Source organism: Corvus hawaiiensis, chromosome 15 (assembly GCF_020740725.1).
Source record: "Corvus hawaiiensis isolate bCorHaw1 chromosome 15, bCorHaw1.pri.cur, whole genome shotgun sequence".
Lineage (NCBI taxonomy): Eukaryota > Metazoa > Chordata > Aves > Passeriformes > Corvidae > Corvus > Corvus hawaiiensis.
The window spans coordinates 10,876,519-10,897,815 of record NC_063227.1 but is presented as its reverse complement, the minus strand read 5'-3'; the positions used below and the strand labels follow the sequence as shown (position 1 = coordinate 10,897,815).

The following is a 21,297-nucleotide window of genomic DNA, read 5'->3' as shown; positions in this document are numbered from 1 at the left end:
GAACTGCTAAGGCACTCTTCATCTTGGAAAGTCGTGGCAGTCATGTGAAGCCCCCAGAGACTGGAGAAAAGGGAATAAGGCTTCAGGGAGACCTTACTGCACCCTGTCAATACTTAAAGCAGATTTATTAGAAAGACTTTTTACCATGTCCTGTAGTGAAGGACAAGGGGCAGTGGTTTTAAACTGGAAAAGGTAGACTTAACTTGGATATAGGAAAGAAAATCTTCTCTGTGAGGGTTTTGAGACCCTGATACAGGTTGTCCAGAGAAGCCGTGCTCTGCCCCATTACAGTGTTCAATTCATCTTCTATTTTGGAGGTTTTGTGAACATGCAGGGTACTTGATACCTTAGATAGTTTTGGGGTTTTTTTTTGTAATCTCAAGGATTTCTTTTAAAAGTGAAACTGAGTGTTTTAAATCTGCTCATTTAAAAACAAACAAACTCCATTTTCTACGAGTATCTATATAATTACTTTGCAGTGACATCTTGTTGTTTGAATTTCTGAATTTAAGCAGAAAAATGATTTGCATTCTGGCTTAAGCTTTAAAAAAAGTGCCTGAGCAACTACTCTGTAGAAACTGAGAATTTGAAACTGCTTTTTTTTCCCCTTCCATCTGTTTGGAAATTTATTTTCGTGCCATTACATCATTTAAACTGTACAGAAGGAATTAGTGCAAATGATTTCTATGTGATTCTGCTTTTTGTTGCTGGTATTTTGTTCTCTTTCACCCTTGTCTTGTGTGCCTGCTCAGTGTGATGTCTATGTTGCCATCTATTGCTGACAATCGAAATGTGTCCACAGGCATTGGGCAACCAATGGTATTACTAAAGTATATTATTATTTTGTCAATACTATAGACACAAATTGTTTTTTCACAATGTTACATGAATTCACAACAGAGAGAGAGTAAGTGCTGTAGAATGAGAATCCAGTAGATTTCAGCATAACATGTTTTCCTCAGTGTTCAGAAAGGGAGCTGTTAGAGATTCTAGTTTGACTTGTTGGTCACAGAACTTAAATTTTTTTTAAATTATCTGTCTCAGACTATAAATCATTGAACTGAGGACATTGAACTCTCTGTCTGATTGATGTTTTCTTTGTAGGCTACAGAAAGTGAGATGGGAGATGTTGATTTAACGGGTCTTCCGGAAGCACCTGTAGACTCTGAAGATGAAGAAGAGGAGGAGGATGAAGATATTGACAGAACTTCTGATCCACTTCTAGGGCGAGACGTTGTCCGAGAGTGCCTTGAGAAAGAGCCTGCAGATAAAACTGATGATGACATTGGTGAGAAGAAAAAATAGAGTAGTAAAATTTACATAAAAATACATCATATAACATCTGTAAGAGAAGCATAACCAAAAACTGTTTAATGAGTTAACGTTCAGTGTATATCTTAGTAATTGAATGATGTCTCACTTTGCTCTATTGATACTTTTAATTGAATGATGTCTTCTCTTGCTATCTGAGATAATATTTGTTCTGAGAATCCAAATATTTTGAACAACAGTCTTTGTGGTGTCAAGATGTGAGGTATTACAGTCATTTTATGTGTTGATGTAATGGGACAGGTAGCAAGGTAATTTTGACTGCCTGAAACTGTTGAATTAGTTATTAAATAGCAAAGAGAACATACTGTTATTGGCTATAGCTATACTTAACTGTAAACTACAAAACAGTTGAAATGAAGATAATTTACTGCAGTGTTTAACTAGAAATTGGCATGAATTTCAATAGCAAAATTTGCTTTCTGCTGTATTCAGATTGCATCTCTGAACACTGGAAAATCATTTCATGCTCCTGTCTAGCTTATAATTACTGTACCTAAGGCTATTTTTAATTTTTCTAAATGTTTGAAGCTGAAGTGCTTTTACTCTTAGCTAGACTGCTGCCCTGAGAGTCAATCAGAACACCAGCAAGGTTGTGGAGCTGAGTTCTGGCTGTTAATGACAAAGTACACACTGGGCTCATTTAGCCACAGGCACTAATGGGAAGTGTAATACCACTGAACAATTTTCCTATGAATATAACTGGAGTTTAATATACTTGTGGAGAGTAAGGAATCCAAGGAAACCCTGGGCCTTGCAGTCATCATACCAATGTTTCCTTTGTCCAACAGAGCAATTATTGGAATTCATGCATCAACTCCCTGCCTTTGCGAACATGACCATGTCTGTGAGGAGAGAACTGTGCTCAGTGATGATATTTGAAGTTGTAGAGCAAGCAGGAGCCATCATACTTGAAGACGGCCAGGAAGTAAGTGACTGCTTCCAGCACAGGTGTTAAATCAGTCAGTAGTCAGGCTCCCAGCATAGGTGCCCTGAATCACTATCTTGAAATCTCTCTTCCTGCTTGGATCAAGACATCTGGAATGGCATTTGCTGTTCATCCCTCCAAGAGGGGTGAGGTAGACTCATCTCTGGTAGTGACTAAATGGGTACTCAGGGAAAGAATGTTCATTCTCACTAAATGGTACAAATATATCATAGCAATTAGCCTACTTATTAAGAAAGAAATCTATTCATCAGCATTTCTCCCTCCAGGATCAGTTCTAAAATGAATGAAGAAAACTGAAAAGCATTCCTGTTTCCATCTCCATCTCTTGCCTTACAGTGCACAGTTTTGGTGATTTAAATGTTACGGAGAGGTGGTGGCAGCAAACTGGAGGCTACAAGAATGAGCCTTTCTGAGATAAGAGCTTACAAAAGTTGTTAAATTAGCTTCACTTTTTAAATTTTTTTTTTTTTACTTCCTCTAGCTTGATTCTTGGTATGTTATTTTAAATGGCACAGTAGAAATCAGCTATCCTGATGGGAAGAGTGAGAGTCTCTGTATGGGAAATAGTTTTGGGATTACTCCCTCTCTGGACAAACAGTACATGAATGGAGTGGTCAGAACCAAAGTAGATGATTGTCAGGTAAGGTTGCAATTCTGTATAACTACCTCTTATTTTTAAGCATCTGATTAAAAAACCCAGGTTGGAACAGATCCAGAGGAGGCTACAAAGGCACTCTGAGACCTGGAGCCCCTCTGCTGTGGAGACAGGCTGGGAGAGTTGGGATTGCTCAGCCTGGAGATGGGGATACATTCATGTTTTAGATACTTAACTCAGAATCTGTTGTTGTCCTTGGGGACAGTTCGTGTGTATAGCCCAGCAAGACTACTGGAGGATTCTGAACCATGTGGAAAAAAACACTCATAAAGTGGAAGAAGAAGGAGAAATTGTAATGGTAAAGGAGCACAGGGAGCTGGATCGCAGTGGAACCAGAAAAGGACACATAGTTATCAAGGTGCATTTCTTTCTGTGCTTTCCATTAATCAATTACACTTTTATTTCTTAGTAAATAAATACAATTTCAGTTTGAATCTACTATGCATTCTCAGTTTTGTCTGTGTCAGCTAAAAAACTCGATTGGAAGGAATGTGTATTATATTCCAACTTTACGTCCATTTCCCCTTTAATAAAGTTAGACCTGTTCAACATATATATCGAGTTTTGTATTGGGAGCACCCTTTGGGCATCTTTATGACCTTTTTGTGTAATCTGAAAGAGGTACTTAAACTGCTTACTAAAAAATAAAATTAAGGGAAGTTACTAATTGTTTTAGCCAGGTGTTACCTGTGCAAAACGTCAGGGCTGAGAGAAGCAGGAGGATTTGATTTAAACATGTTGGTGTGTTTTCTCCTGAGTTCGCCATAACTGAACTTTCTAAAGGGATTATACTGCTCATGTGGGTTTATGTTGAATTACTCTTTAGGGAGAGGTAGTGATGAGAGATATCAGTTATTTTTTTCATTTGCTTTTTTAAGGCAACACCCGAGAGACTCATCATGCACTTAATAGAGGAACATTCTATTGTGGATCCAACCTACATTGAAGATTTTCTTTTAACATACAGAACATTTCTAACAAGTCCCTTGGAAGTTGGAAATAAACTCTTGGAATGGTTCACAGTGGATAGCCTCAGGGATAAGGTTGGTTGTAGTCTAAGAGATTAATATTTCTGGTGAAAATATAATCAAATTGATCCCTTTTTGTATTGATGATAAACTAGGAAAAATAAAACCAGGTTCCACTCTATCTAACTGTGTGCACATTCATGAAAAAGCGTGATAGTCTGGAACTTGTATCATGCCAATTTGTTGATTCTTAGCCAATGTTTTTATGTTTTCTAGCCTTGAGCTGAGGAAATCCAACATACTGTCAAAACACTAGATGTTTCATATAGGAAATTGTGCAGGGTCTGTTGTGGTTATTGCTTCTCTTCTTACCTCTTTCCATGCTTTTCATTTGGGCAACTACTGTTTTTTAATAAAAGGAAAGATAAAGAGAAGTGTGTCAGCAAACAAAAGCAGAAATTGTATAGTTTTAGAAGAGAAACTGCTATAGACTTAGATTTTTTTTTTTTTAATTATATGGATGGATAATATAGTTGTCAGTCTGACTTTATCATGAATAGTAGTGACTCTGTAGCACCTACAGAAGCAATCTAAAGATTTAACTAAAACTTCTTGGAAGAAAGCTTTTTGTTTATCACAACTAGAACTTCCTTTAAAGAAGTCATTAGGATGCTTTAAAAGGTGATCTTCATGAACAGTGTCAGGAAGGCTTAGCTGAAGATGGATTTATACACCAGTAGGTACTGGGTGATGTACCCAGTATTTTTTATGTATAAAAATATGTGGGTTTTTTAGTTTTTCATTTGCTTCCACAAATAAAGGGAAAGAGATGATGATTTCAAGTGTAAATATCTTTTTCCTATCAGACACAGTAATCTGTTTTATTACCTGGACATGTCTTCTGCCATGTCCAGGTATTCTTTTGTGTTTATAGATTAAAGCTTATAGGAGAAGAACCATAGGTACCTTTATATATATATACATAATTTATTTTGTTTTTACAGGTTACCAGAGTAGTCTTACTGTGGGTGAACAATCATTTTAATGACTTTGAAGGAGATCCTGCCATGACTCGATTCCTGGAAGAATTTGAAAAGAACTTGGAGGATACGGTAGGAGCAAAAAAGAACGAGCGTCACATTTTCTAGTACTACATATTTCAATTTTCCAGGGTTACCATTGCCTAACAGCTGTAGTCTCTAAGTGTAACAGTTAACAGGTGGCTTTTAACATTGGACATATTTGTTCTTAAGTATAAATTAGATATAAAGGCCATATAAAGTAATACCTATGGCACTCACTTAGGAGTTTTTGCATTTCAGCAAAAGAGGACAAGGTTTATTTAGTAAGATCTGAAAACATGGCCTCAAAAATCTATTTTCTGGCACTTGGGGTATTTTTCATAACCATTTTTCCATTTCTTATAAAAGAAACATTGCACTGCATTTTGTGTCTTCTGTGTTACAGAAAATGAAAGGCCATCTCAGATTGCTGAATATTGCCTGTGCTGCCAAAGCAAAATGGAGACAAATCACCCTGCAAAAACCTTCCAGAGATTCTCCCTTGTTTTTCAGCCTTCTTGGAGGCAGTGACAAGGGGTTTGGTATTTTTGTAGAGACTGTGGAGATAGGCAGTAAAGCAGCAGAAGCTGGACTTAAGCGTGGTGATCAGGTAAAAACAATTAAGTTAATTTAAAATATTCTGCTTTATCCACCTCTTGGTTGTTCTCCACAGAAATGTTATGCTGTGTACTAAAACTAAACCACTGGCAGCCAATCAACCATTCCCATTCTCTTGGGAATGCCACAGCTCAGCTTCCATTTATATCTGTTAAATGGGTTTCTATTAAATAGTTTTCAAAATATGTAAAATATTTAAATATTCCAAAAACAGGATGAGGAAAGAAACTAAGTTATGGTTATTTTTGGAAACTTTCTGATTGAAGATATGGTTACATTGAATCCATCAGATTGTTTTCTGGGATTGATTCCCACCTAATGTGTTTGATCCCAGCTCACTGAGGCAGGTGGAGCAGTGACAGGTCACACTCAGTGAAAATCGAAAATCCAGCTTTTGAAGTAATATCAGTTCTGTAGTTCATGATCCACCATTTTTGATTAATTGCAAGAATGTCATGTTATCATAGAAAATAAACTTATTCAAAGCAGTTTTCAAGTAAAAATGGAAGTCCTGACTTATTTACAGGATATGACTTCTCTGACATGATGAAAATAGTTATTTTACATGGAATGTTTTCATTCTGTAGCTGCTGTAAAGATGATATGGTAATTTCTGGGAGGTTCTTATTGTGCCTGTATTATCACCTTTGTATTTGTAAGCCTGTCAGACAGATGTTCTCCTAATAGTCCAATTTTTGTTTCTTAAAGATAATGGAAGTAAATGGACAGAATTTTGAGAACATTACCTTTGTAAAAGCTCTGGAAATCTTAAGGAATAACACGCATCTCTCCATTACTGTAAAAACAAACATTTTTGGTGAGTAGACTTCATATATGATGTATTTTTATGTATGAAGGAAAAAAACTCCACTCCTTCTGGCTTTATAAGTGCAATGGGATTCCACCTTTTTTTTTTTTTCCAACTTGCTGCTCTTGAGGTGAGAAGTTATGCAGAAGTCCCCTTGTTGTGCCTCTGTTTGCTTGGATAAGTTCTCATGCGCCAAGGGCTGCACGTTGAGTGGCACGGAGCCAGCACAAGCAGCTCTTCACTCCCTGAGAAATCCTCAGATGACTGTTTAAGCTCATTTAGTGTCCCTCCATGCAATAAGGCTGAAACAAAGCCAAGGGATCTGGACCAAAATATTTTTGCCAAGAAACAGCAAAAATGTAAAACTTCTTATAATGGCTGTAAGAATGAGAGGATAAATAGCCTTTATAATTGAAAAGGGGATATAAAAAGTGGTGTGGCATATAAATGTTGGCTTTTAATTGTCATCATGAATATAAACACCTAAATACCTCTTTAAAATCTCAGTCAAATCATCTGTTCTTTTTCTATAATCCTCTTCAGGCAATAGAATAATCAAAGCTGCAGAAGGAAGGAGACTGTGCACAGGATAGCTCCTTCCTCCATAATTGTATCCATATCTTCTGATGGTTTTCTTTTCCTATTTCCTTCCTCCATTTACCTGCCCTTGCTCACTATTGATTTTCTTTTCAGTTATTACTATTCTATGTTTATCACTGTGCAGCTACAAAGGTTCAAGCCCTCAGCAGTTTCTTCTTAGCATAATTAAAAAAAAACTTGAAACAACCAGAGTAACCGGTCGTCCAGACTAATGTGAAATGACATGAAATGAAACATCACTATAACTGAGAAAGTGATAGGTTGTTCATTTGTATCATAAATGTAAGCAACATACAAGCAGGTTCTAATCTCCTCCTGCTAGCTGATAGACTTTCAAGGTGATTTCTCTGATAAATTTTAATAAATTAATGTCTTGAATTTTTTTCAACAGTGATATTTATTATCCTTTTTAATTGAGTGTTAAGTGTCTGGTACTGACAATGAGCAATTCCTGTTCTATTCAGATTTATACTGGGAAAGCTTGTAGCCTTAGCTTTTATTATATAATAGAAATGTACCATTTAATTGGACCTTCTGTACAGAAGGTTGCTTTGCTCATAGGGACAGTCTGAGTAATATGCTGTTTACAGTTATGCATTCTCCCAGTATCACCATACTTTCAACAGAAAATACTGAATTTCTGACTTGGAAGATTTTCAAAACATTTTTAAAGGATCTTTAAAGAAATAATTGATGTTGACAAGACAATTTGAACATTTTTTTCACCTTACATATGTGGAAAGAAGCAGAACAAAAACCCTATAATTTCCACAGAATTCTATCTTTGAGAATGTCAGTGTAGGTTTATAGACTAGCTTAGTTTCATAAATACAGTAGGAAATTTGATGCAGCTTCTGTTCAGTAGTGTTAGTAGAGGCAAACAAAGACGGTTTGGGAATATATCAGTCTGTGTTTCACTTACTCTTGAAGAAGCATCTGCACTCCATTACCATTGACAAAAAAGACCAATAAATGCATAGTGCTGATTGCCCTGAATGCAGTGTTTCTTTATTATCTCTCTGGGATGTGGGAAGCAAAAGGTTTAAGGGGGAAAAAAAGAATTCACTGTGAAGTTCTGAGTGTGCAAAGGTTACTCACAATGACTGTATCTTCTCTTACAGTTTTTAAGGAACTGCTCTGCAGGATAGGACAGGAGAAGAATGGAATTCCACATATTCCAAAAATTGCAGAAAAGAAAAACAACCGTTATTCTATCCCAGATATGCCTGGAGATGTGGAACAGATGTTTCCTCGTGAAAAAGGAAACAAGAAAATGAAAGCAAACACTGTATCTGGTGGAAGAAATAGAATCAGGAAAATTTTAGACAAGACCCGTTTCAGCATCTTGCCTCCAAAACTGTTCAGGTTTGTCGGACTCTTTTGTCAAAAAGTAGCTGTTCTTTATTAGATTATGCTATTAATCATAGAATGATTGGAAGAGGATTGGGTTGGGAGGGAACTTAAAGATCTTAAAGACTGTCCCATTCCAACCCCTCCTGTGGGCAGGGGCATCTTCCACTAGACCAGGTTGCTCCAAGCCCTGTCCAACCTGGCCTTGAACACTTCCAGGGATGGGATGGGGCAGCCACAGCTTCTCTGGGCAACCTCTGCCAGGGCCTCACCACCCTCACAAGGAGGAATTTCTCCCTAACATCTACCTAAAACCTACCCTCCTTCAGTCTCAGGCCATTAAGAAATAACCATTGCTTAGGATTTCTAGTCATTATGTCCACATGGCTTATGTTTTTAAAAAAATCATCTGCATCTGCCCCACGAATGCAGAGCAAGAGCAAAATAACTTTTCTCTCCCAATAAACTCTTTCAAATAATTTTCCCGTGTCCTTGTTTTGAAAGCATGTCTATAGCATGTAATTAAAATAGCTGAACACCATTATTTTTCTTAGTTTCATTCATCTGAAGATGAATAGGAGGAGTTTAATGCAGATAATTGAATCAGAACTGTTTTGCAGTGATGGCAGTGTGAGCCAGTCACAGGATGACAGCGTCGTGGGGACACGGCAGTGCAGGCACAGTCTGGCCATCATGCCCATTCCAGGCACCCTCTCATCCAGTAGTCCTGACCTGCTGCAGCCCACAACCAGCATTCTGGATTTCTCTAACCCTTCAGGTAAAATGGCAGCTTGAGGTTGATTTACAGGCTGGGTTACCAAGGCAGCTGGGTCAGGGGGAAAATTGGAGCTTTTACCACCATCACTTGTGCTGAGTGCAGTTGCCTGTGCATCCTGTGGGCCTAGCAGGGAGGAGATGTACTGAAAATCCACGCTGCCTGAACCTCTCTTGCCTACTTTTTTTTGGGTGATGTGGGACTTAATTCTTTTTACAAAGAAATGTATTTTGCCACTTCAGAGAGCCTTTGATTTACTGGAGTAAATTGGCTCTGGTGGAAGGAGATTGTCTGCCCACTTCCTTGCCATCTCTCCTCAGTGCTTTGACTTGTCCATCCTTCCATCTGTCAATATATATTTCAAGCAGTATTGTGGATAGAATAGAACTGCCATGGTACCAGCACAGTGATGTTCATGTTTCATGTTTAACAAACATTATGTATATTCAATGGTATGTCTAAAAGCCTTAAAAATGTTTTGATGTGTGTGGTCTGGGCTTTCATTGCTGTTGCTGTAGGAATCCAGTTTATGGGATGGCTGCAGGAGGCATTTGTTGCAATATGCAGCTGCCTGTGAACATGTCTAGTCAGAATCTTTTTTTCCTATTTTAAGTGTAAGTTCTGTACATAATGACATATTCTGTAAAGTGTTTTGTGACTGTGACTTGTGTTTACCTAAACTTGCAGATTTCCCCTTTAAAAGGGATGTGCACAGATACATCCTATCAGGTGTATAAATACCCATGGCAAAGAAGTTCACTTTTTGCTGCAATTCCAGGTCTTTGCTGTCTGCATGAGAGCTATACACATTTTTCTAGAAATCTTCATTTAATACTGTACAGGTTACCACTTAATATGAAATGGTGATAACTAGTTCATCTTGGAATCACTCATAGAATCACAGAATGATTTGGGTTGGAAAGGACCTTTAATGGTGATCTATTCCAACCCCCCTGCCGTGGGCAGGGACATCTTCAGCTGGATCACTTAGCTTTACTTTAAGCTTACTATAACAAATATGCTGCCATATTTGAATGTCAGGGAAAACCAAATTATTTCTGACAGTGTACACTTGATAAGATTTGTAAGCATCTCAGTCTTGATTTGGTGTTGACACGGTTTTTTTTCTTTTTCTCCTGCCTGCAGCTGTTGGGTTTTACTGTAAGTATCCTCATGTACAGCATCCTGTAGACCTTAATATTGCATGGCTTGCCTGTAAATTTAACACTATCAGACATTGCACTGACACAGTTATTACTGTAGGGCACTGGATAGCCCTGTGCTCTGTAATTTTCCTTAAAACAAATCCATAGGTTCCTGTACAGACACAGTGCTGTACTGAGGCTGAGATCTGCATTTTATTCCCATTTCTGCCCCCAACACGCTGAATGACCGTTGGCAGGTTCCTCTGCTTCCCTGTGGCCTTGCTCTGAAGGGATGAAGTTGCTTGTATCTCTTTCATAGAACTGAAGTTTCAGAAGATAACAGTTTGAGATTTAGTTTGTTCTTCTGTCGTACTTCATAACTAAAATCCTGTGCATGCAAACTTGAAATGCACTTTGTATTGTCAAAATGAGTTGAATAATGCATTAAAATTTTTAATTTAATAATTTATGTTTGCCTGCTTAAAAGCAAAGACCATAAAGACAGAAATGTACCTGTAATTTATGTTTCCCTCGTCTGTCACAAGTTACCTTTGCTTTGGTTGCATGGTTTTCAGCTTTACACCTTGAGTGTGTTCTGATTTTTAGGTATGTTGATACCAAAGTATAGATGTTTCCCTCTTCCATTTATCTATTACCACTTTTATGAGTGTAGGCACTTCTCTAATTACTCAGTATGTAATTTTTACCACTTTCACTCTGAAATAAAGTACAATATATTTACTTCTCCCTTATACTGCCCCTATTCTCATATATATTGAACTTCTCAAATTCAGCTAGTCCCTAGCTTCTGATGAGAATGTTCTGATAATGTGTTAATTATAATCATGCAACTGTTAGAGTAATTAGGTTTCAATCAGAATTTTTTTAACCCATGTTTTTTTCACTCTTAAAATTTATTTACAGCTGATGTTGAGCCTTTCTTTTTCCCAGTGGGTGGAACCTTTGGTGCTGGATCATAGATTACCTGCTTACTTTTTACCTTGAAATTCCTTCTACTTGTGCCCATAACACCTTTAAGTCCTGACGCAAGAAAAAGTAACTCTAAGGTCATTGCCCCAAAAGATCTTTGTTGCCTCCTTAAGCAGTGTATTTTGATAGAGGATAATCAATGTATAAACAGTGGGATGAGCAGCATCTAAAACTGTACTAGAGAGCTTCTGCTGGGAGGGCCTGAAGGACCTGGATGCTCTGCCCAGCAGGATGATTTCCTGGGCAGGTTCCCCTTGGGCAGAGAGGGACACCTGGTCATCACCAGTGCTCCAGGGTAGGTCACATGCGTCAATCCACAGTTCTTATCACTGCATTTTTAAGGGCTGGACAAATAGCAGTGAGAGAAGGGAAGGGCTGTTTTGGAGGCTGTTGCTTCAATGACAGCCCTTCCCTTCCTTTACTGGGGATCTCTGACTCTGGTGCAGGAATTATGGCACATCTGCCTCCAGTGTGGTTTTGGAGAGGTTCAGACTCTGAAGCCTTGGTGGAGGGCTCAGCAACAGCCTCCCACCTTCTCAGGTCTTCAGAAAAGTTGTGAAGTTTTAGTCTTCAGACTCCAGGGAAGGGGAAAACTGAGATTCCCTGTGCTTGATATTAGTGCGCATTTTGACTCTTGACATTTTTTAAAAATAATTTTTATTTTGAAAATCAAATTTTCTGTAATAGCTAATAGAGCAAATTATTTGCAATCATCACACTGTGGATTAAATATGTGTTTCTGTAGATATTTATTGCCTGCTGTAGGCTGCCTCAGATGAAGCTGTTCTCTAATGCATTTATAATACATAAAATGTGCTATAAATAAGTACACCAGCCAAAGAATTAGCTGCTGGCAGCAGCTTAGTTCCTTCGAGGGAGAGAGAGTGAGCGTAAAAGCTCGTGGCTAGTTCTGGGAGCAACTAAATCTCCTTTCCTCTTCATGTCCTCCCACCCCAAGCCCATCCATCCGTACTCAGTGGCTTCCCATCCCTGGGAAGTGTGCCCTGGCAAGTGTGTGGATCTGTCTCTCACAGACACAAGAGAGCCAAAGAAGGAATGGTGCTGCCAAAGTTTTTAAGACACACTGGGAAGGAGCAGTGCACAGTCTAGTTACATACCTGGATGTCTTGTACTTTGATTGTGGTCATGGGATGGTAGAGTAATTGAGTTGTAGAAAAGCAGAGAGGAGTAGAGTCTTCTTTTTTCCACACAAAGATGAAGAAAAACCTAGAATATTTAAATATTTTCCAAGTCCAGCATGTTTTTTTTCCCCCCCAGCAGCTGGTTGTTTTTGTTTCCTGATGATCAAATGAGACAGTAAATCATAGAATCTCAGAATGATTTGGCTTGCAATGGACCTTAAAGATCATCTAGTTCCACCCTACCTTCCTACCTTCCACTAGACCAGGTGCTTCAAGCCCCATCCAGCCTGGTGTTGAACACCTCCAGGGATGGAGGGTCCACAACCTCTCTGGGCAACCTATGCCAGGGCCTCAGCCCCTTCACGGGGAATAATTTGTCCCTAATATCCAATCTAAACCTGCCCTCCTTCAGCTTAAGCCACTTCCCCACTGTTCTATTACGTCCTCTTGTGAAAAATCTCTCCAAGTGACCTCGTGTCTTTTCAAAGGAAAAATAACATTAAAGGTGTTATGCTCTTTTTGTAGATATTCCAGATCAAGTGATACGAGTTTTCAAAGCAGATCAGCAGAGCTGTTACATCATCATCAGCAAAGATACTACAGCAAAGGAGGTGGTGAGTCACGCTGTCCATGAATTCAACCTGACAGGAGCCCCGGACACCTATTCCCTGTGTGAGGTGTCCGTCAGCCCCGAGGGGGTCATCAAACAGCGGAGGCTCCCGGATCAGTTCTCCAAGCTGGCTGACAGGATTCAGCTCAATGGACGGTAAATGTACCTTTTTTTGGTTGGGTTTTATTTGCCTTTCAGGATTGAAGCATTGTAGGTTGGAAAAGACCTCCAAGATAATAAAGTCCAACATCAGGGAGGGATGTTTTAATTAAAATAGATGGGTGTCTACTGGAAGCACGAGCAAGTAAATGCCAGTAACTTACACTTCCCTCTGTGTCACCCTCCACTTCTGCACCCCAAAATCCCTCCCTAAATCTATGGCAAGCTTGCTTGATGACAGCTAAATTTAGCAGATCAGGATAATGTATATAGTGGTTTACACTTAGAGAAAAAGGTTATATTTGTTTTGACACTTCCCACATGTACTTGAGGATTAAAGTATACAATTATTTTCTTTCTCAGTGTCATGCTGCAATGAACTGATACTAACCTGGGATAAATTCTTCCATTTTTAAGTAAACTGTTCTGAATGTTTTTGAAATATTAAGTGCTTTGGTTTTATCTGATGACCTGATCCATGCCAGAAGAAAGTTTATTGAAGTAAAATAGTCTGTAGTTCTCTTTACTAGGCAACAGAGCAAATTTATGAGTAATGAACTTTTGTATATCTAAAAGTGATCTACCTGGGACTGTGGAATGAATTTTCCAGATACATTTTCATTTCCTGAGTACTCTGTGCCTCATGGAAATATTACTATGCCACACTAAATTTGTGGGAAAAAACACACTAAATTTGTGTAAGAAATGTAGAAATACATTAACAGGAGATTTCTCAGGACTAGTGTGTATTTAAAATGCTATTTTCACTGCTGAATTCACAAATGGAAAAGTAATGGACCTTTTTCTGAAGGCTAACACTACAGCCTATTACAGAGTACAGTACAAAAATATTAACAAAGCTTTTGAAATGTTTGTTTACTTAAGTAATGGTGTTATTTTACATTAACTGAAGTCCAAGGTTATGTTGTCCCTTCTTGTCTCTGTAATGCTCACAGTGATTGGTATAGTTCAATGTCTTTGTGTTCACAAATCCTCTGAAGAGCATCTCTAATGTGCTGTTGTTACTCACTTATTCTTCAGATATTATCTGAAAAACAATATGGAAACAGAGACCTTATGCTCAGATGAGGATGCTCAAGAGCTACTCCGAGAAAGCCAAATTTCGCTCCTCCAGCTGAGCACCATTGAGGTGGCCACTCAGCTTTCCATGCGGGACTTCGAATTATTCCGCAACATCGAGCCCACGGAATACATTGATGACCTTTACAAGCTGGACTCCAAAACAGGGAATGCTCACCTGAAGCAGTTTGAGGATGTCATAAATCAAGAGACCTTCTGGGTTGCCATGGAAATTTTAGCAGAGCCCAATCAACTCAAAAGAATGAAGATTATTAAGCATTTCATTAAAATTGCTCTCCACTGTCGAGAATGCAAGAACTTCAATTCCATGTTTGCAGTGATAAGGTAAAATACTTCCCATTTCTCAGATCTGATTGGTGCTGTCATAGGCAATTCTGGTAATCTAAATGGAAAGGAAAGAAACGGGAATATCCTGAGCTCACTGTGGCTGGGGCTGGCTGGTTTTCCAAAGCCAAACTATCAGAGGTGGATTGTCACTGTAGTCTCCTCACTGTCACCTCAGCACTTCAGTCCTGTTGCGGTGCTGGGTGTGACAGTCTCTTTTTCACTGGTACCTCGCAGGAAAAAAGAAGATGGGGTCAAAGCACTTAGGTTGATGAACTTCAGAAACCTGCCTAAGCATTGTGTCATTTGCTGTGACTTTGGCACCCAATTTCCCTTCTTTTTGTCAGTCATCATGACTTTTCCAGGGTGCACCGAGTTGTATATGTGATGATGAGATTACTTTTCCTTCCATTGTAAGGACTTCCTCAAATCAGTCTTGTTTTGGCTTCATTTTCCTTCTCATTCTTTACTGTCATCTGCTTGCTTCTCTATTTTATTTTTTCACTCTTCACTTGCACATTTAAGCTTTCTCTTCTGATTTATGCTGAATGCTGCTGCTTTAACAACATGAGTTCAGCATTTCCTGTGTTTGCAATTATCTTACACCCAGCCTTTACTGTAGGAAAAAAGGCACTGTGATTCATTAGAAAAAGATCTGGATTTGTGCTCTATCCCAGCACTATTATTAAAAACATCATTTTAAAATATTTTTTTCCATGTCTAACCAGTTTATCAAAAGGTATTGGCTTGTGGTTGGTCATTAAAGAATTCATTAATTTCTGCAAAGGGTACTGGACAGTCATTGAGACTGTGGCTGCTCATTACATGGGAATACACACACGGATACTGATTCTAAGTTTTATATACTGCTCCCTAATTTCTCATGGTTTATTGTAGGTAAGGAAATTACTCTTTCTGCTCCTCAGTTAAGTCCAATCAGGCCATGACTGAAGTGGTCTTAAGTCAAAAAAAAACCCCCAAAAAACCGGCAAATAAGTTAGTTTTTGTTCTACCTTTATTTCCAGAAGAATATGTTTTTGTTAGCATATGGCACAGGGGCTCTCTTTCCTGCCTTGTGCTGCACAGCAGTTTGGTGCTATATGTCTCATGAAATAGGATGATAACCATCCTAATGTAGCATGGAAAAGAGGAGCCGCGGGCTGGCATATGTTTGTTTTTTCATGTCAGAGAAAACTTTGTTTTGGCATAGCCTGGAGAGAAATTTGTCTAAAAAATAAACCAAATACAAAATAAGTTTTTGGAAAAAAAAAAAATCTGAGAACAGCAAATTCAGTGATAGTGTGATTCTGGATTTGCTAAGGAATCCTGGAGCACACCCCTTTCCAGCTCTCCAGAGGTGACGACTTCGCAATTATCGCAGAATTTCTTAAGCATAACTGGTGACAAATTATGATAGGGAGGATGGATTTAGTTTAATGTTTTTATTTAATGGGGTTTTTTTGTATCCAAATAGTTCTGAATATATTTTTACTTAGTGGGAATGAGGGCACAGTGACAAGCTTTAGCATATCTGCTGCTTCTGTTTCTCAGTCTGTCACTCATTTACAAATGCTCTTGTCTGAAGCTCTGAAGTCAGAGAATCACAGAATAGTTTGGGTTGGAAGGGACCTTAAAGTTAATCTCATTCCAACCCCCTGCTATGGGCAGGGACACCTTCCACTAGACCAGGTTGCTCCAAGCTCCATCCAGCCTGGCCTTGAACACTTCAGGGATGGAGCATCGACAGGCCTCTCTGGGCAGCCTGTGCTGGGACCTCACCACCCTCAGAAAGAAGAATTTCTTTCTAAAGTCTTCCCACTTCTGCTTAGGATGAGTTCTGCACTGTTCTAATTTTCCGTGCAATCGTTGATTCACCACCATGCGTTTTTTACCATTTTTGTTCTTAGTGTGGCATACATTACTGAAGGAGAGAAGTGGTTCTTAAATAGACATCAGTCCTGCATTAGAGAGATTATTTTGGCAGTAATTTGAAATTTGTACCTTGAGCAATCATTTTTACAGTCCTATTTAAGCAGCAGAGGTTTATTGTGATGAACTTGTAGCCTGCTATTCACCCAGCTTCACAGTTAACATTAGAAAAGCTATTTTTAATAATTAAAACAACCCCCCAACCCTTCACTTCCTTCTGAAAGGTAACGATTCTGCTCACAGCTAATAATGAAACATTTCTGCCTTGCAGTGGGTTAAATCTTGCACCGGTAGCTCGTCTCAGAGGCACTTGGGAAAAGTTACCCAGCAAGTATGAAAAGCACCTCCGAGACCTTCAAGATCTTTTTGATCCATCTCGAAACATGGCAAAATATCGCAACATCCTCAGCAGCCAGAGCATGCAGCCTCCAATTATCCCACTTTTCCCTGTTGTCAAGAAAGATATCACGTTTCTGCATGAAGGTAATGTCAAACAGAGAGAAAATAAATGAAGCACTGAATGTACTTCAGCCCTTTCTTCAGTGCTCAGTGTGTCAACGTGTGTAACGAAGCTGCCACTAGTAGGATGCTTTTGAGGGATCCTTTGTAGGAGTAAAATAAAATAGAACTGGGAAAGCCTAATGGAAGAGACTGGTCCTAGACAAAAATTAAAAATAAAATGCATATTTTTAGTATTTTAAAAGCAATGCTATAATCCTCCTCAGCTGTCGTGAGTTTTAAGGTGGAAGCATAGGTGAGTGTGCTGTCTGGTAGTTACACTACTTCAAATATTTTCTCTTACCAAAAACTTGTGTCTGTAATATTTCCACGTTTTCATTCCACGTTGTGGCTTGCACACAGCTCTGATGATACACCACCGACTCTTGCTTTCAACATTTTCAAGTGTTTTGTTTAAATGTTTCCATTTTGTTCCCTTTATACAAAGTCCTGTTCACAACTGGTTGAGGTGAACCATTTTCAAATATGCTCAATTCTTGGTTGTGATGGTTCAGAACTATTTGAACTTCTTTCCTAATGTGAATGTTGTCAATGCCAATTCTGTATTTATATTATTTTAACATTATGCAAGTGAATTTGGGCATAATTCATTTATTCCTTTTTCCTCCTAGTAATACTTGTTATTTTAGAAATAGATTAAAAAAACCAATACAGGGTAGTCCAAGTGGGCCTGATTCCATTAGTGTTTTGCCAGAGCATCCTGTTTTCTTGGTATTTTGATTAAAAAAACTGTGTTGACTGGGGGACAGGGAGGGGAGAAGGTAACAGGGGAAGAACTAGAAGCACAGTGGCTGTTCAGAAATATTTCTTACTCTTTTTTTTTTTTTTTTTTTTTAAAATGTGTGTGTTTTAATTATGCAGGCAATGACTCTAAAGTGGATGGCCTGGTAAATTTTGAGAAACTCAGGATGATTGCCAAAGAAATTCGCCAAGTTGTCCGAATGACATCGGCAAACATGGATCCAGCTGTGATGTTCAGACAAAGGTGTGCAATGGGAAGGGGAGTAGCACTGAAGGGGCCTTGGTGTGGGGGGATCTGGGTCTCTGTGTGCATCAGCGCATTAATATTTCATTGTGTACCTCATCACTGACATCTACCATCAAACCACAACCTTTATCAAATTATGGCAAAACAGTTGATGCTTCCCAGACCTGCTTTAAATGACTAATAAACCAATCTATTATCTTTAAAAACCACAGAAGAATAAATTCTAATTTTAATCATACCTATTTCTGCCAAATAAAATATTAGTGTCAGTAGAGTTCTGAGAGAGGTATAATATTAGGGGGAATAATATTATCTAGGTATGAGAGGTAAAAAGCACCTAAATCACTGATGTATAGATCTGAAATGTTGCTTCAAAACAAACCCTACTGATTACATATTAAATTCAAACTAAATATTTTTTATTTGTTCCAAGCATAGATTGTTCCACCTATGTAATGTTTGATATGTTCAGGATTCAGCAGGTGGAGGGTGTTTTCTCGGCTTATTTTTCTTAGTTTTTCTTTTTATCTTGATGCTGAATATCACCAGGCTTGGTGTTACCAAACTTGCAGAATAAAAGCAACATAACTTCTAATCTGATGCTGATTAACTCCAAATTTTATTTAGTGGAAATGAATTACTTCCTGCATCTGTTTTCTTCCCTCTGGCTGAACTAAAAGCATCACTGGCTCTGTTGTGTCCATACAGGGTCCTGATCCTGTAGGTGCTTATGGGATGGGTGGTGGCCCTGCTCCTTGGACTGTCTACCTCGAACTAATGGGCCAGACAAGACCCCTTGGGGTGCAGTTTGGGTGGGGAGCTGGGGACAAGGTCATGTCTGGTGCTGAATGCCTACATGGCTTCAACTTCAGAAAATGACAAAATACTCTCTGGAGCTGCCCATACCCATATGCACCCCAGCTCTCCCCAGCAGGGGAGAGCTCTCTGAACACCCTGGAGGGAGTAGTGCAAGTAGGAAACACAGTGGACAGTTTCTGGGTGAAGTGTGCTTCATCCACCTGAAATTCCAGTCACCTATGCAGTCGTGACTCTCAGATGTGTGAATTCAATTACATCTGTGCAGTGGAAGGAAAGAGGGCATGCAAGGATGGGGAGATTTGTAAGAGCAGATATTTGGTTCCCTGTGGTATTCCAGTGGTCAGGATTCACAGAGGCTCATCAATCCTGTCTGGTTTTTGTTTGGAAGGCCGGCTATCAGGAAGCTTAATTTTTTTTTTTTATATATACACGTTTAAAGCCAGCCTGGATTGGGCTCTGAGCAGCCTGGTCTAGTGGAAAGTGTCCTTGCCCATGGCAGGGGGTGGAAGGGGATGAGCTTTAAGGTCCCTCCCAACGCAAACCATTCTGTGATTCTGTGACTCTAAAAATGGCCCAGTTGAGGTCTGAGCCAGAAATAACAGATCCTTGTTAATGTTATTTAAAGATGGATTTGTTTCCCAGTGGAGATACACCTTTATACAGTTGGATTGGAATTAGCAAGATTGCATTTTTAGCATAAAATTATATAGTCAATTACTAAGAAGTTGTGATTGCTTTTCAGAAACTTTGGCATTCACAGCTGAAATTAGTCTATAAATAAATTTCGCTGATGGTCCATGCACTTCCTAAGACCTCACGAAGTCTAATAATGAAATAAATTTAATAGTAGTTACCTTTAGTATGTTTTTCAGAATTACAGGACACATTTTAATGGCCGTAATTTAAATTACGTACATTACCATAAACTGTTTAGGCATCTAATATTAGAGATAGTGCCAAAGATTAAAAGAAAATAATTCCATGTTTTCATGTAATTTATATTCATTTTCATTGCCTCTGGTGTTTGATCTATCTGTTTGTGTTATGAAGCACCAAATAAATGCTTTTGAAGATGAAAAAATAACAAGAAAGGATGTGTATTAGTGGTAATGTGGGACTTGCTCACAAGTTCATTACCAATTATAGAGAGTGTCTAGGCTTTCAAGGTGTATTTGGCGTCTGGCTTGTTTTCCAGCCAACAGTCAAGAGAAAACAATATCATAAACTTGAATACTGATAGTGATGATTTCTCATACACTTTCAGCAGGCCTAATGCAAAGAATAAATTATTTTAATCCCATTTTCTGCAATATAAATGAGTTGCACAGTTTTTACTCACTCCATCAAATTTGAATTTGACTTACAGAAAATAAAAGAAATAAATGCAAGTTTGATTTTTTTCAATTCGTAAGTTAAACAAAAAACTGATAGATATTAAAGTGTTTGTCAAGTCTCGCCCTTGCATTCCATGAAAACATTGTGTTATTGTTTGAGAAGAATTTGGCTGTGTAGAGATTTTTTTCTTTTCTGTTCTTTCCTGTCTACATCTTTCTTCCTGACTCTCAACTGTTTTATTTTTTTCCTGTGCTTTTCTGTTCAAATACATGCTTCAATGTATATGGCTCTTGCTTACAGGAAGAAGAGGTGGAGAAGTTTGGGGTAAGTGTAGAGCTGAATGCAACTAAGATAAATAAAGATTACGCAACTCTTAACATACTGCATCCTCCTTGTTAGTGCATGCATCTGAAATACAGCATGCATTTTATTAACCCTACAATACATGTTTTTTTGAAAACAGAGGTAAGGGGTTACAGCCAACATTTTACTGCAGCTATAGGAATTCTGAGTTGCTTTTATGTAGTAGATAAGTTGTTTGAGTTTTGGCTTTGTGCATTAAAAAAAACTCTGCTGTGCAGTTACATTGGAAGGCAAACTATTTTGGGAAGTAAATAAAATAAGTAACTTGCTTTTTAACGTGTTACAGAAAAGTTGAAGCCATTCTGCCTTTTCAACTATAAGGACACTTTGAATTGTGGTAATGATGTAGTAATTTCCTCCCTGAAGTTTGTGTTCAGGCAATCTTCAAAGTATTTAGTTTTAGTATATGTTTAAAATGTATCTCACATTTCCTACACCAAAATCCTCATCGATACCACTGGGAGTGTTGATTGGGCAAGGACTGGATCATGGAATAACTAAAGATGAGTTCTGATGTTGGCCAGGGAAATTCCTGCCTGGCCCAGGGCAGTGATTTTAAGACTGACATTGTAACCGTATTCTGTGTTGTTATGTGTATTTTTGCCCATAAAGTGTTACCTGTGTGCCTTTGCATAGCGGTGGTGGGGACAGTGCCAGGACTTGGGCTGCTCATACTGGCCAGAGCAGGTTTTGATACTGGTCCCTGATACTGGTGTGGATGCCCTTGGCTGGCAGCATTTGGTGCTCAGTAATCAACTGC

General features: G+C 38.6%; 1 protein-coding gene across 12 annotated transcripts in view; it reads left to right on the top strand.

Moving 5' to 3' along the window:
* The window catches only part of RAPGEF6 (Rap guanine nucleotide exchange factor 6), a 124,780-nt gene that overhangs the window by 83,009 nt on the left and 20,474 nt on the right, over positions 1 to 21,297 (top strand). For 5 of the 12 annotated variants that reach the window (XM_048319994.1, XM_048319989.1, XM_048319993.1 and 2 more), the window contains 16 exons: positions 1,105 to 1,288; positions 2,121 to 2,257; positions 2,760 to 2,918; positions 3,139 to 3,291; positions 3,812 to 3,976; positions 4,906 to 5,013; positions 5,369 to 5,572; positions 6,289 to 6,397; positions 8,110 to 8,353; positions 8,959 to 9,116; positions 10,260 to 10,274; positions 12,916 to 13,156; positions 14,201 to 14,584; positions 16,785 to 16,996; positions 17,894 to 18,017; positions 20,475 to 20,498. In XM_048319994.1, the coding sequence (XP_048175951.1) occupies positions 1,105 to 1,288; positions 2,121 to 2,257; positions 2,760 to 2,918; positions 3,139 to 3,291; positions 3,812 to 3,976; positions 4,906 to 5,013; positions 5,369 to 5,572; positions 6,289 to 6,397; positions 8,110 to 8,353; positions 8,959 to 9,116; positions 10,260 to 10,274; positions 12,916 to 13,156; positions 14,201 to 14,584; positions 16,785 to 16,996; positions 17,894 to 18,017; positions 20,475 to 20,498 (2,621 nt within the window). The remainder of the gene's footprint in view (positions 1 to 1,104; positions 1,289 to 2,120; positions 2,258 to 2,759; positions 2,919 to 3,138; positions 3,292 to 3,811; positions 3,977 to 4,905; positions 5,014 to 5,368; positions 5,573 to 6,288; positions 6,398 to 8,109; positions 8,354 to 8,958; positions 9,117 to 10,259; positions 10,275 to 12,915; positions 13,157 to 14,200; positions 14,585 to 16,784; positions 16,997 to 17,893; positions 18,018 to 20,474; positions 20,499 to 21,297) is intronic. The other 7 variants (XM_048319995.1, XM_048319990.1, XM_048319986.1 and 4 more) reach the window with 3 other exon arrangements.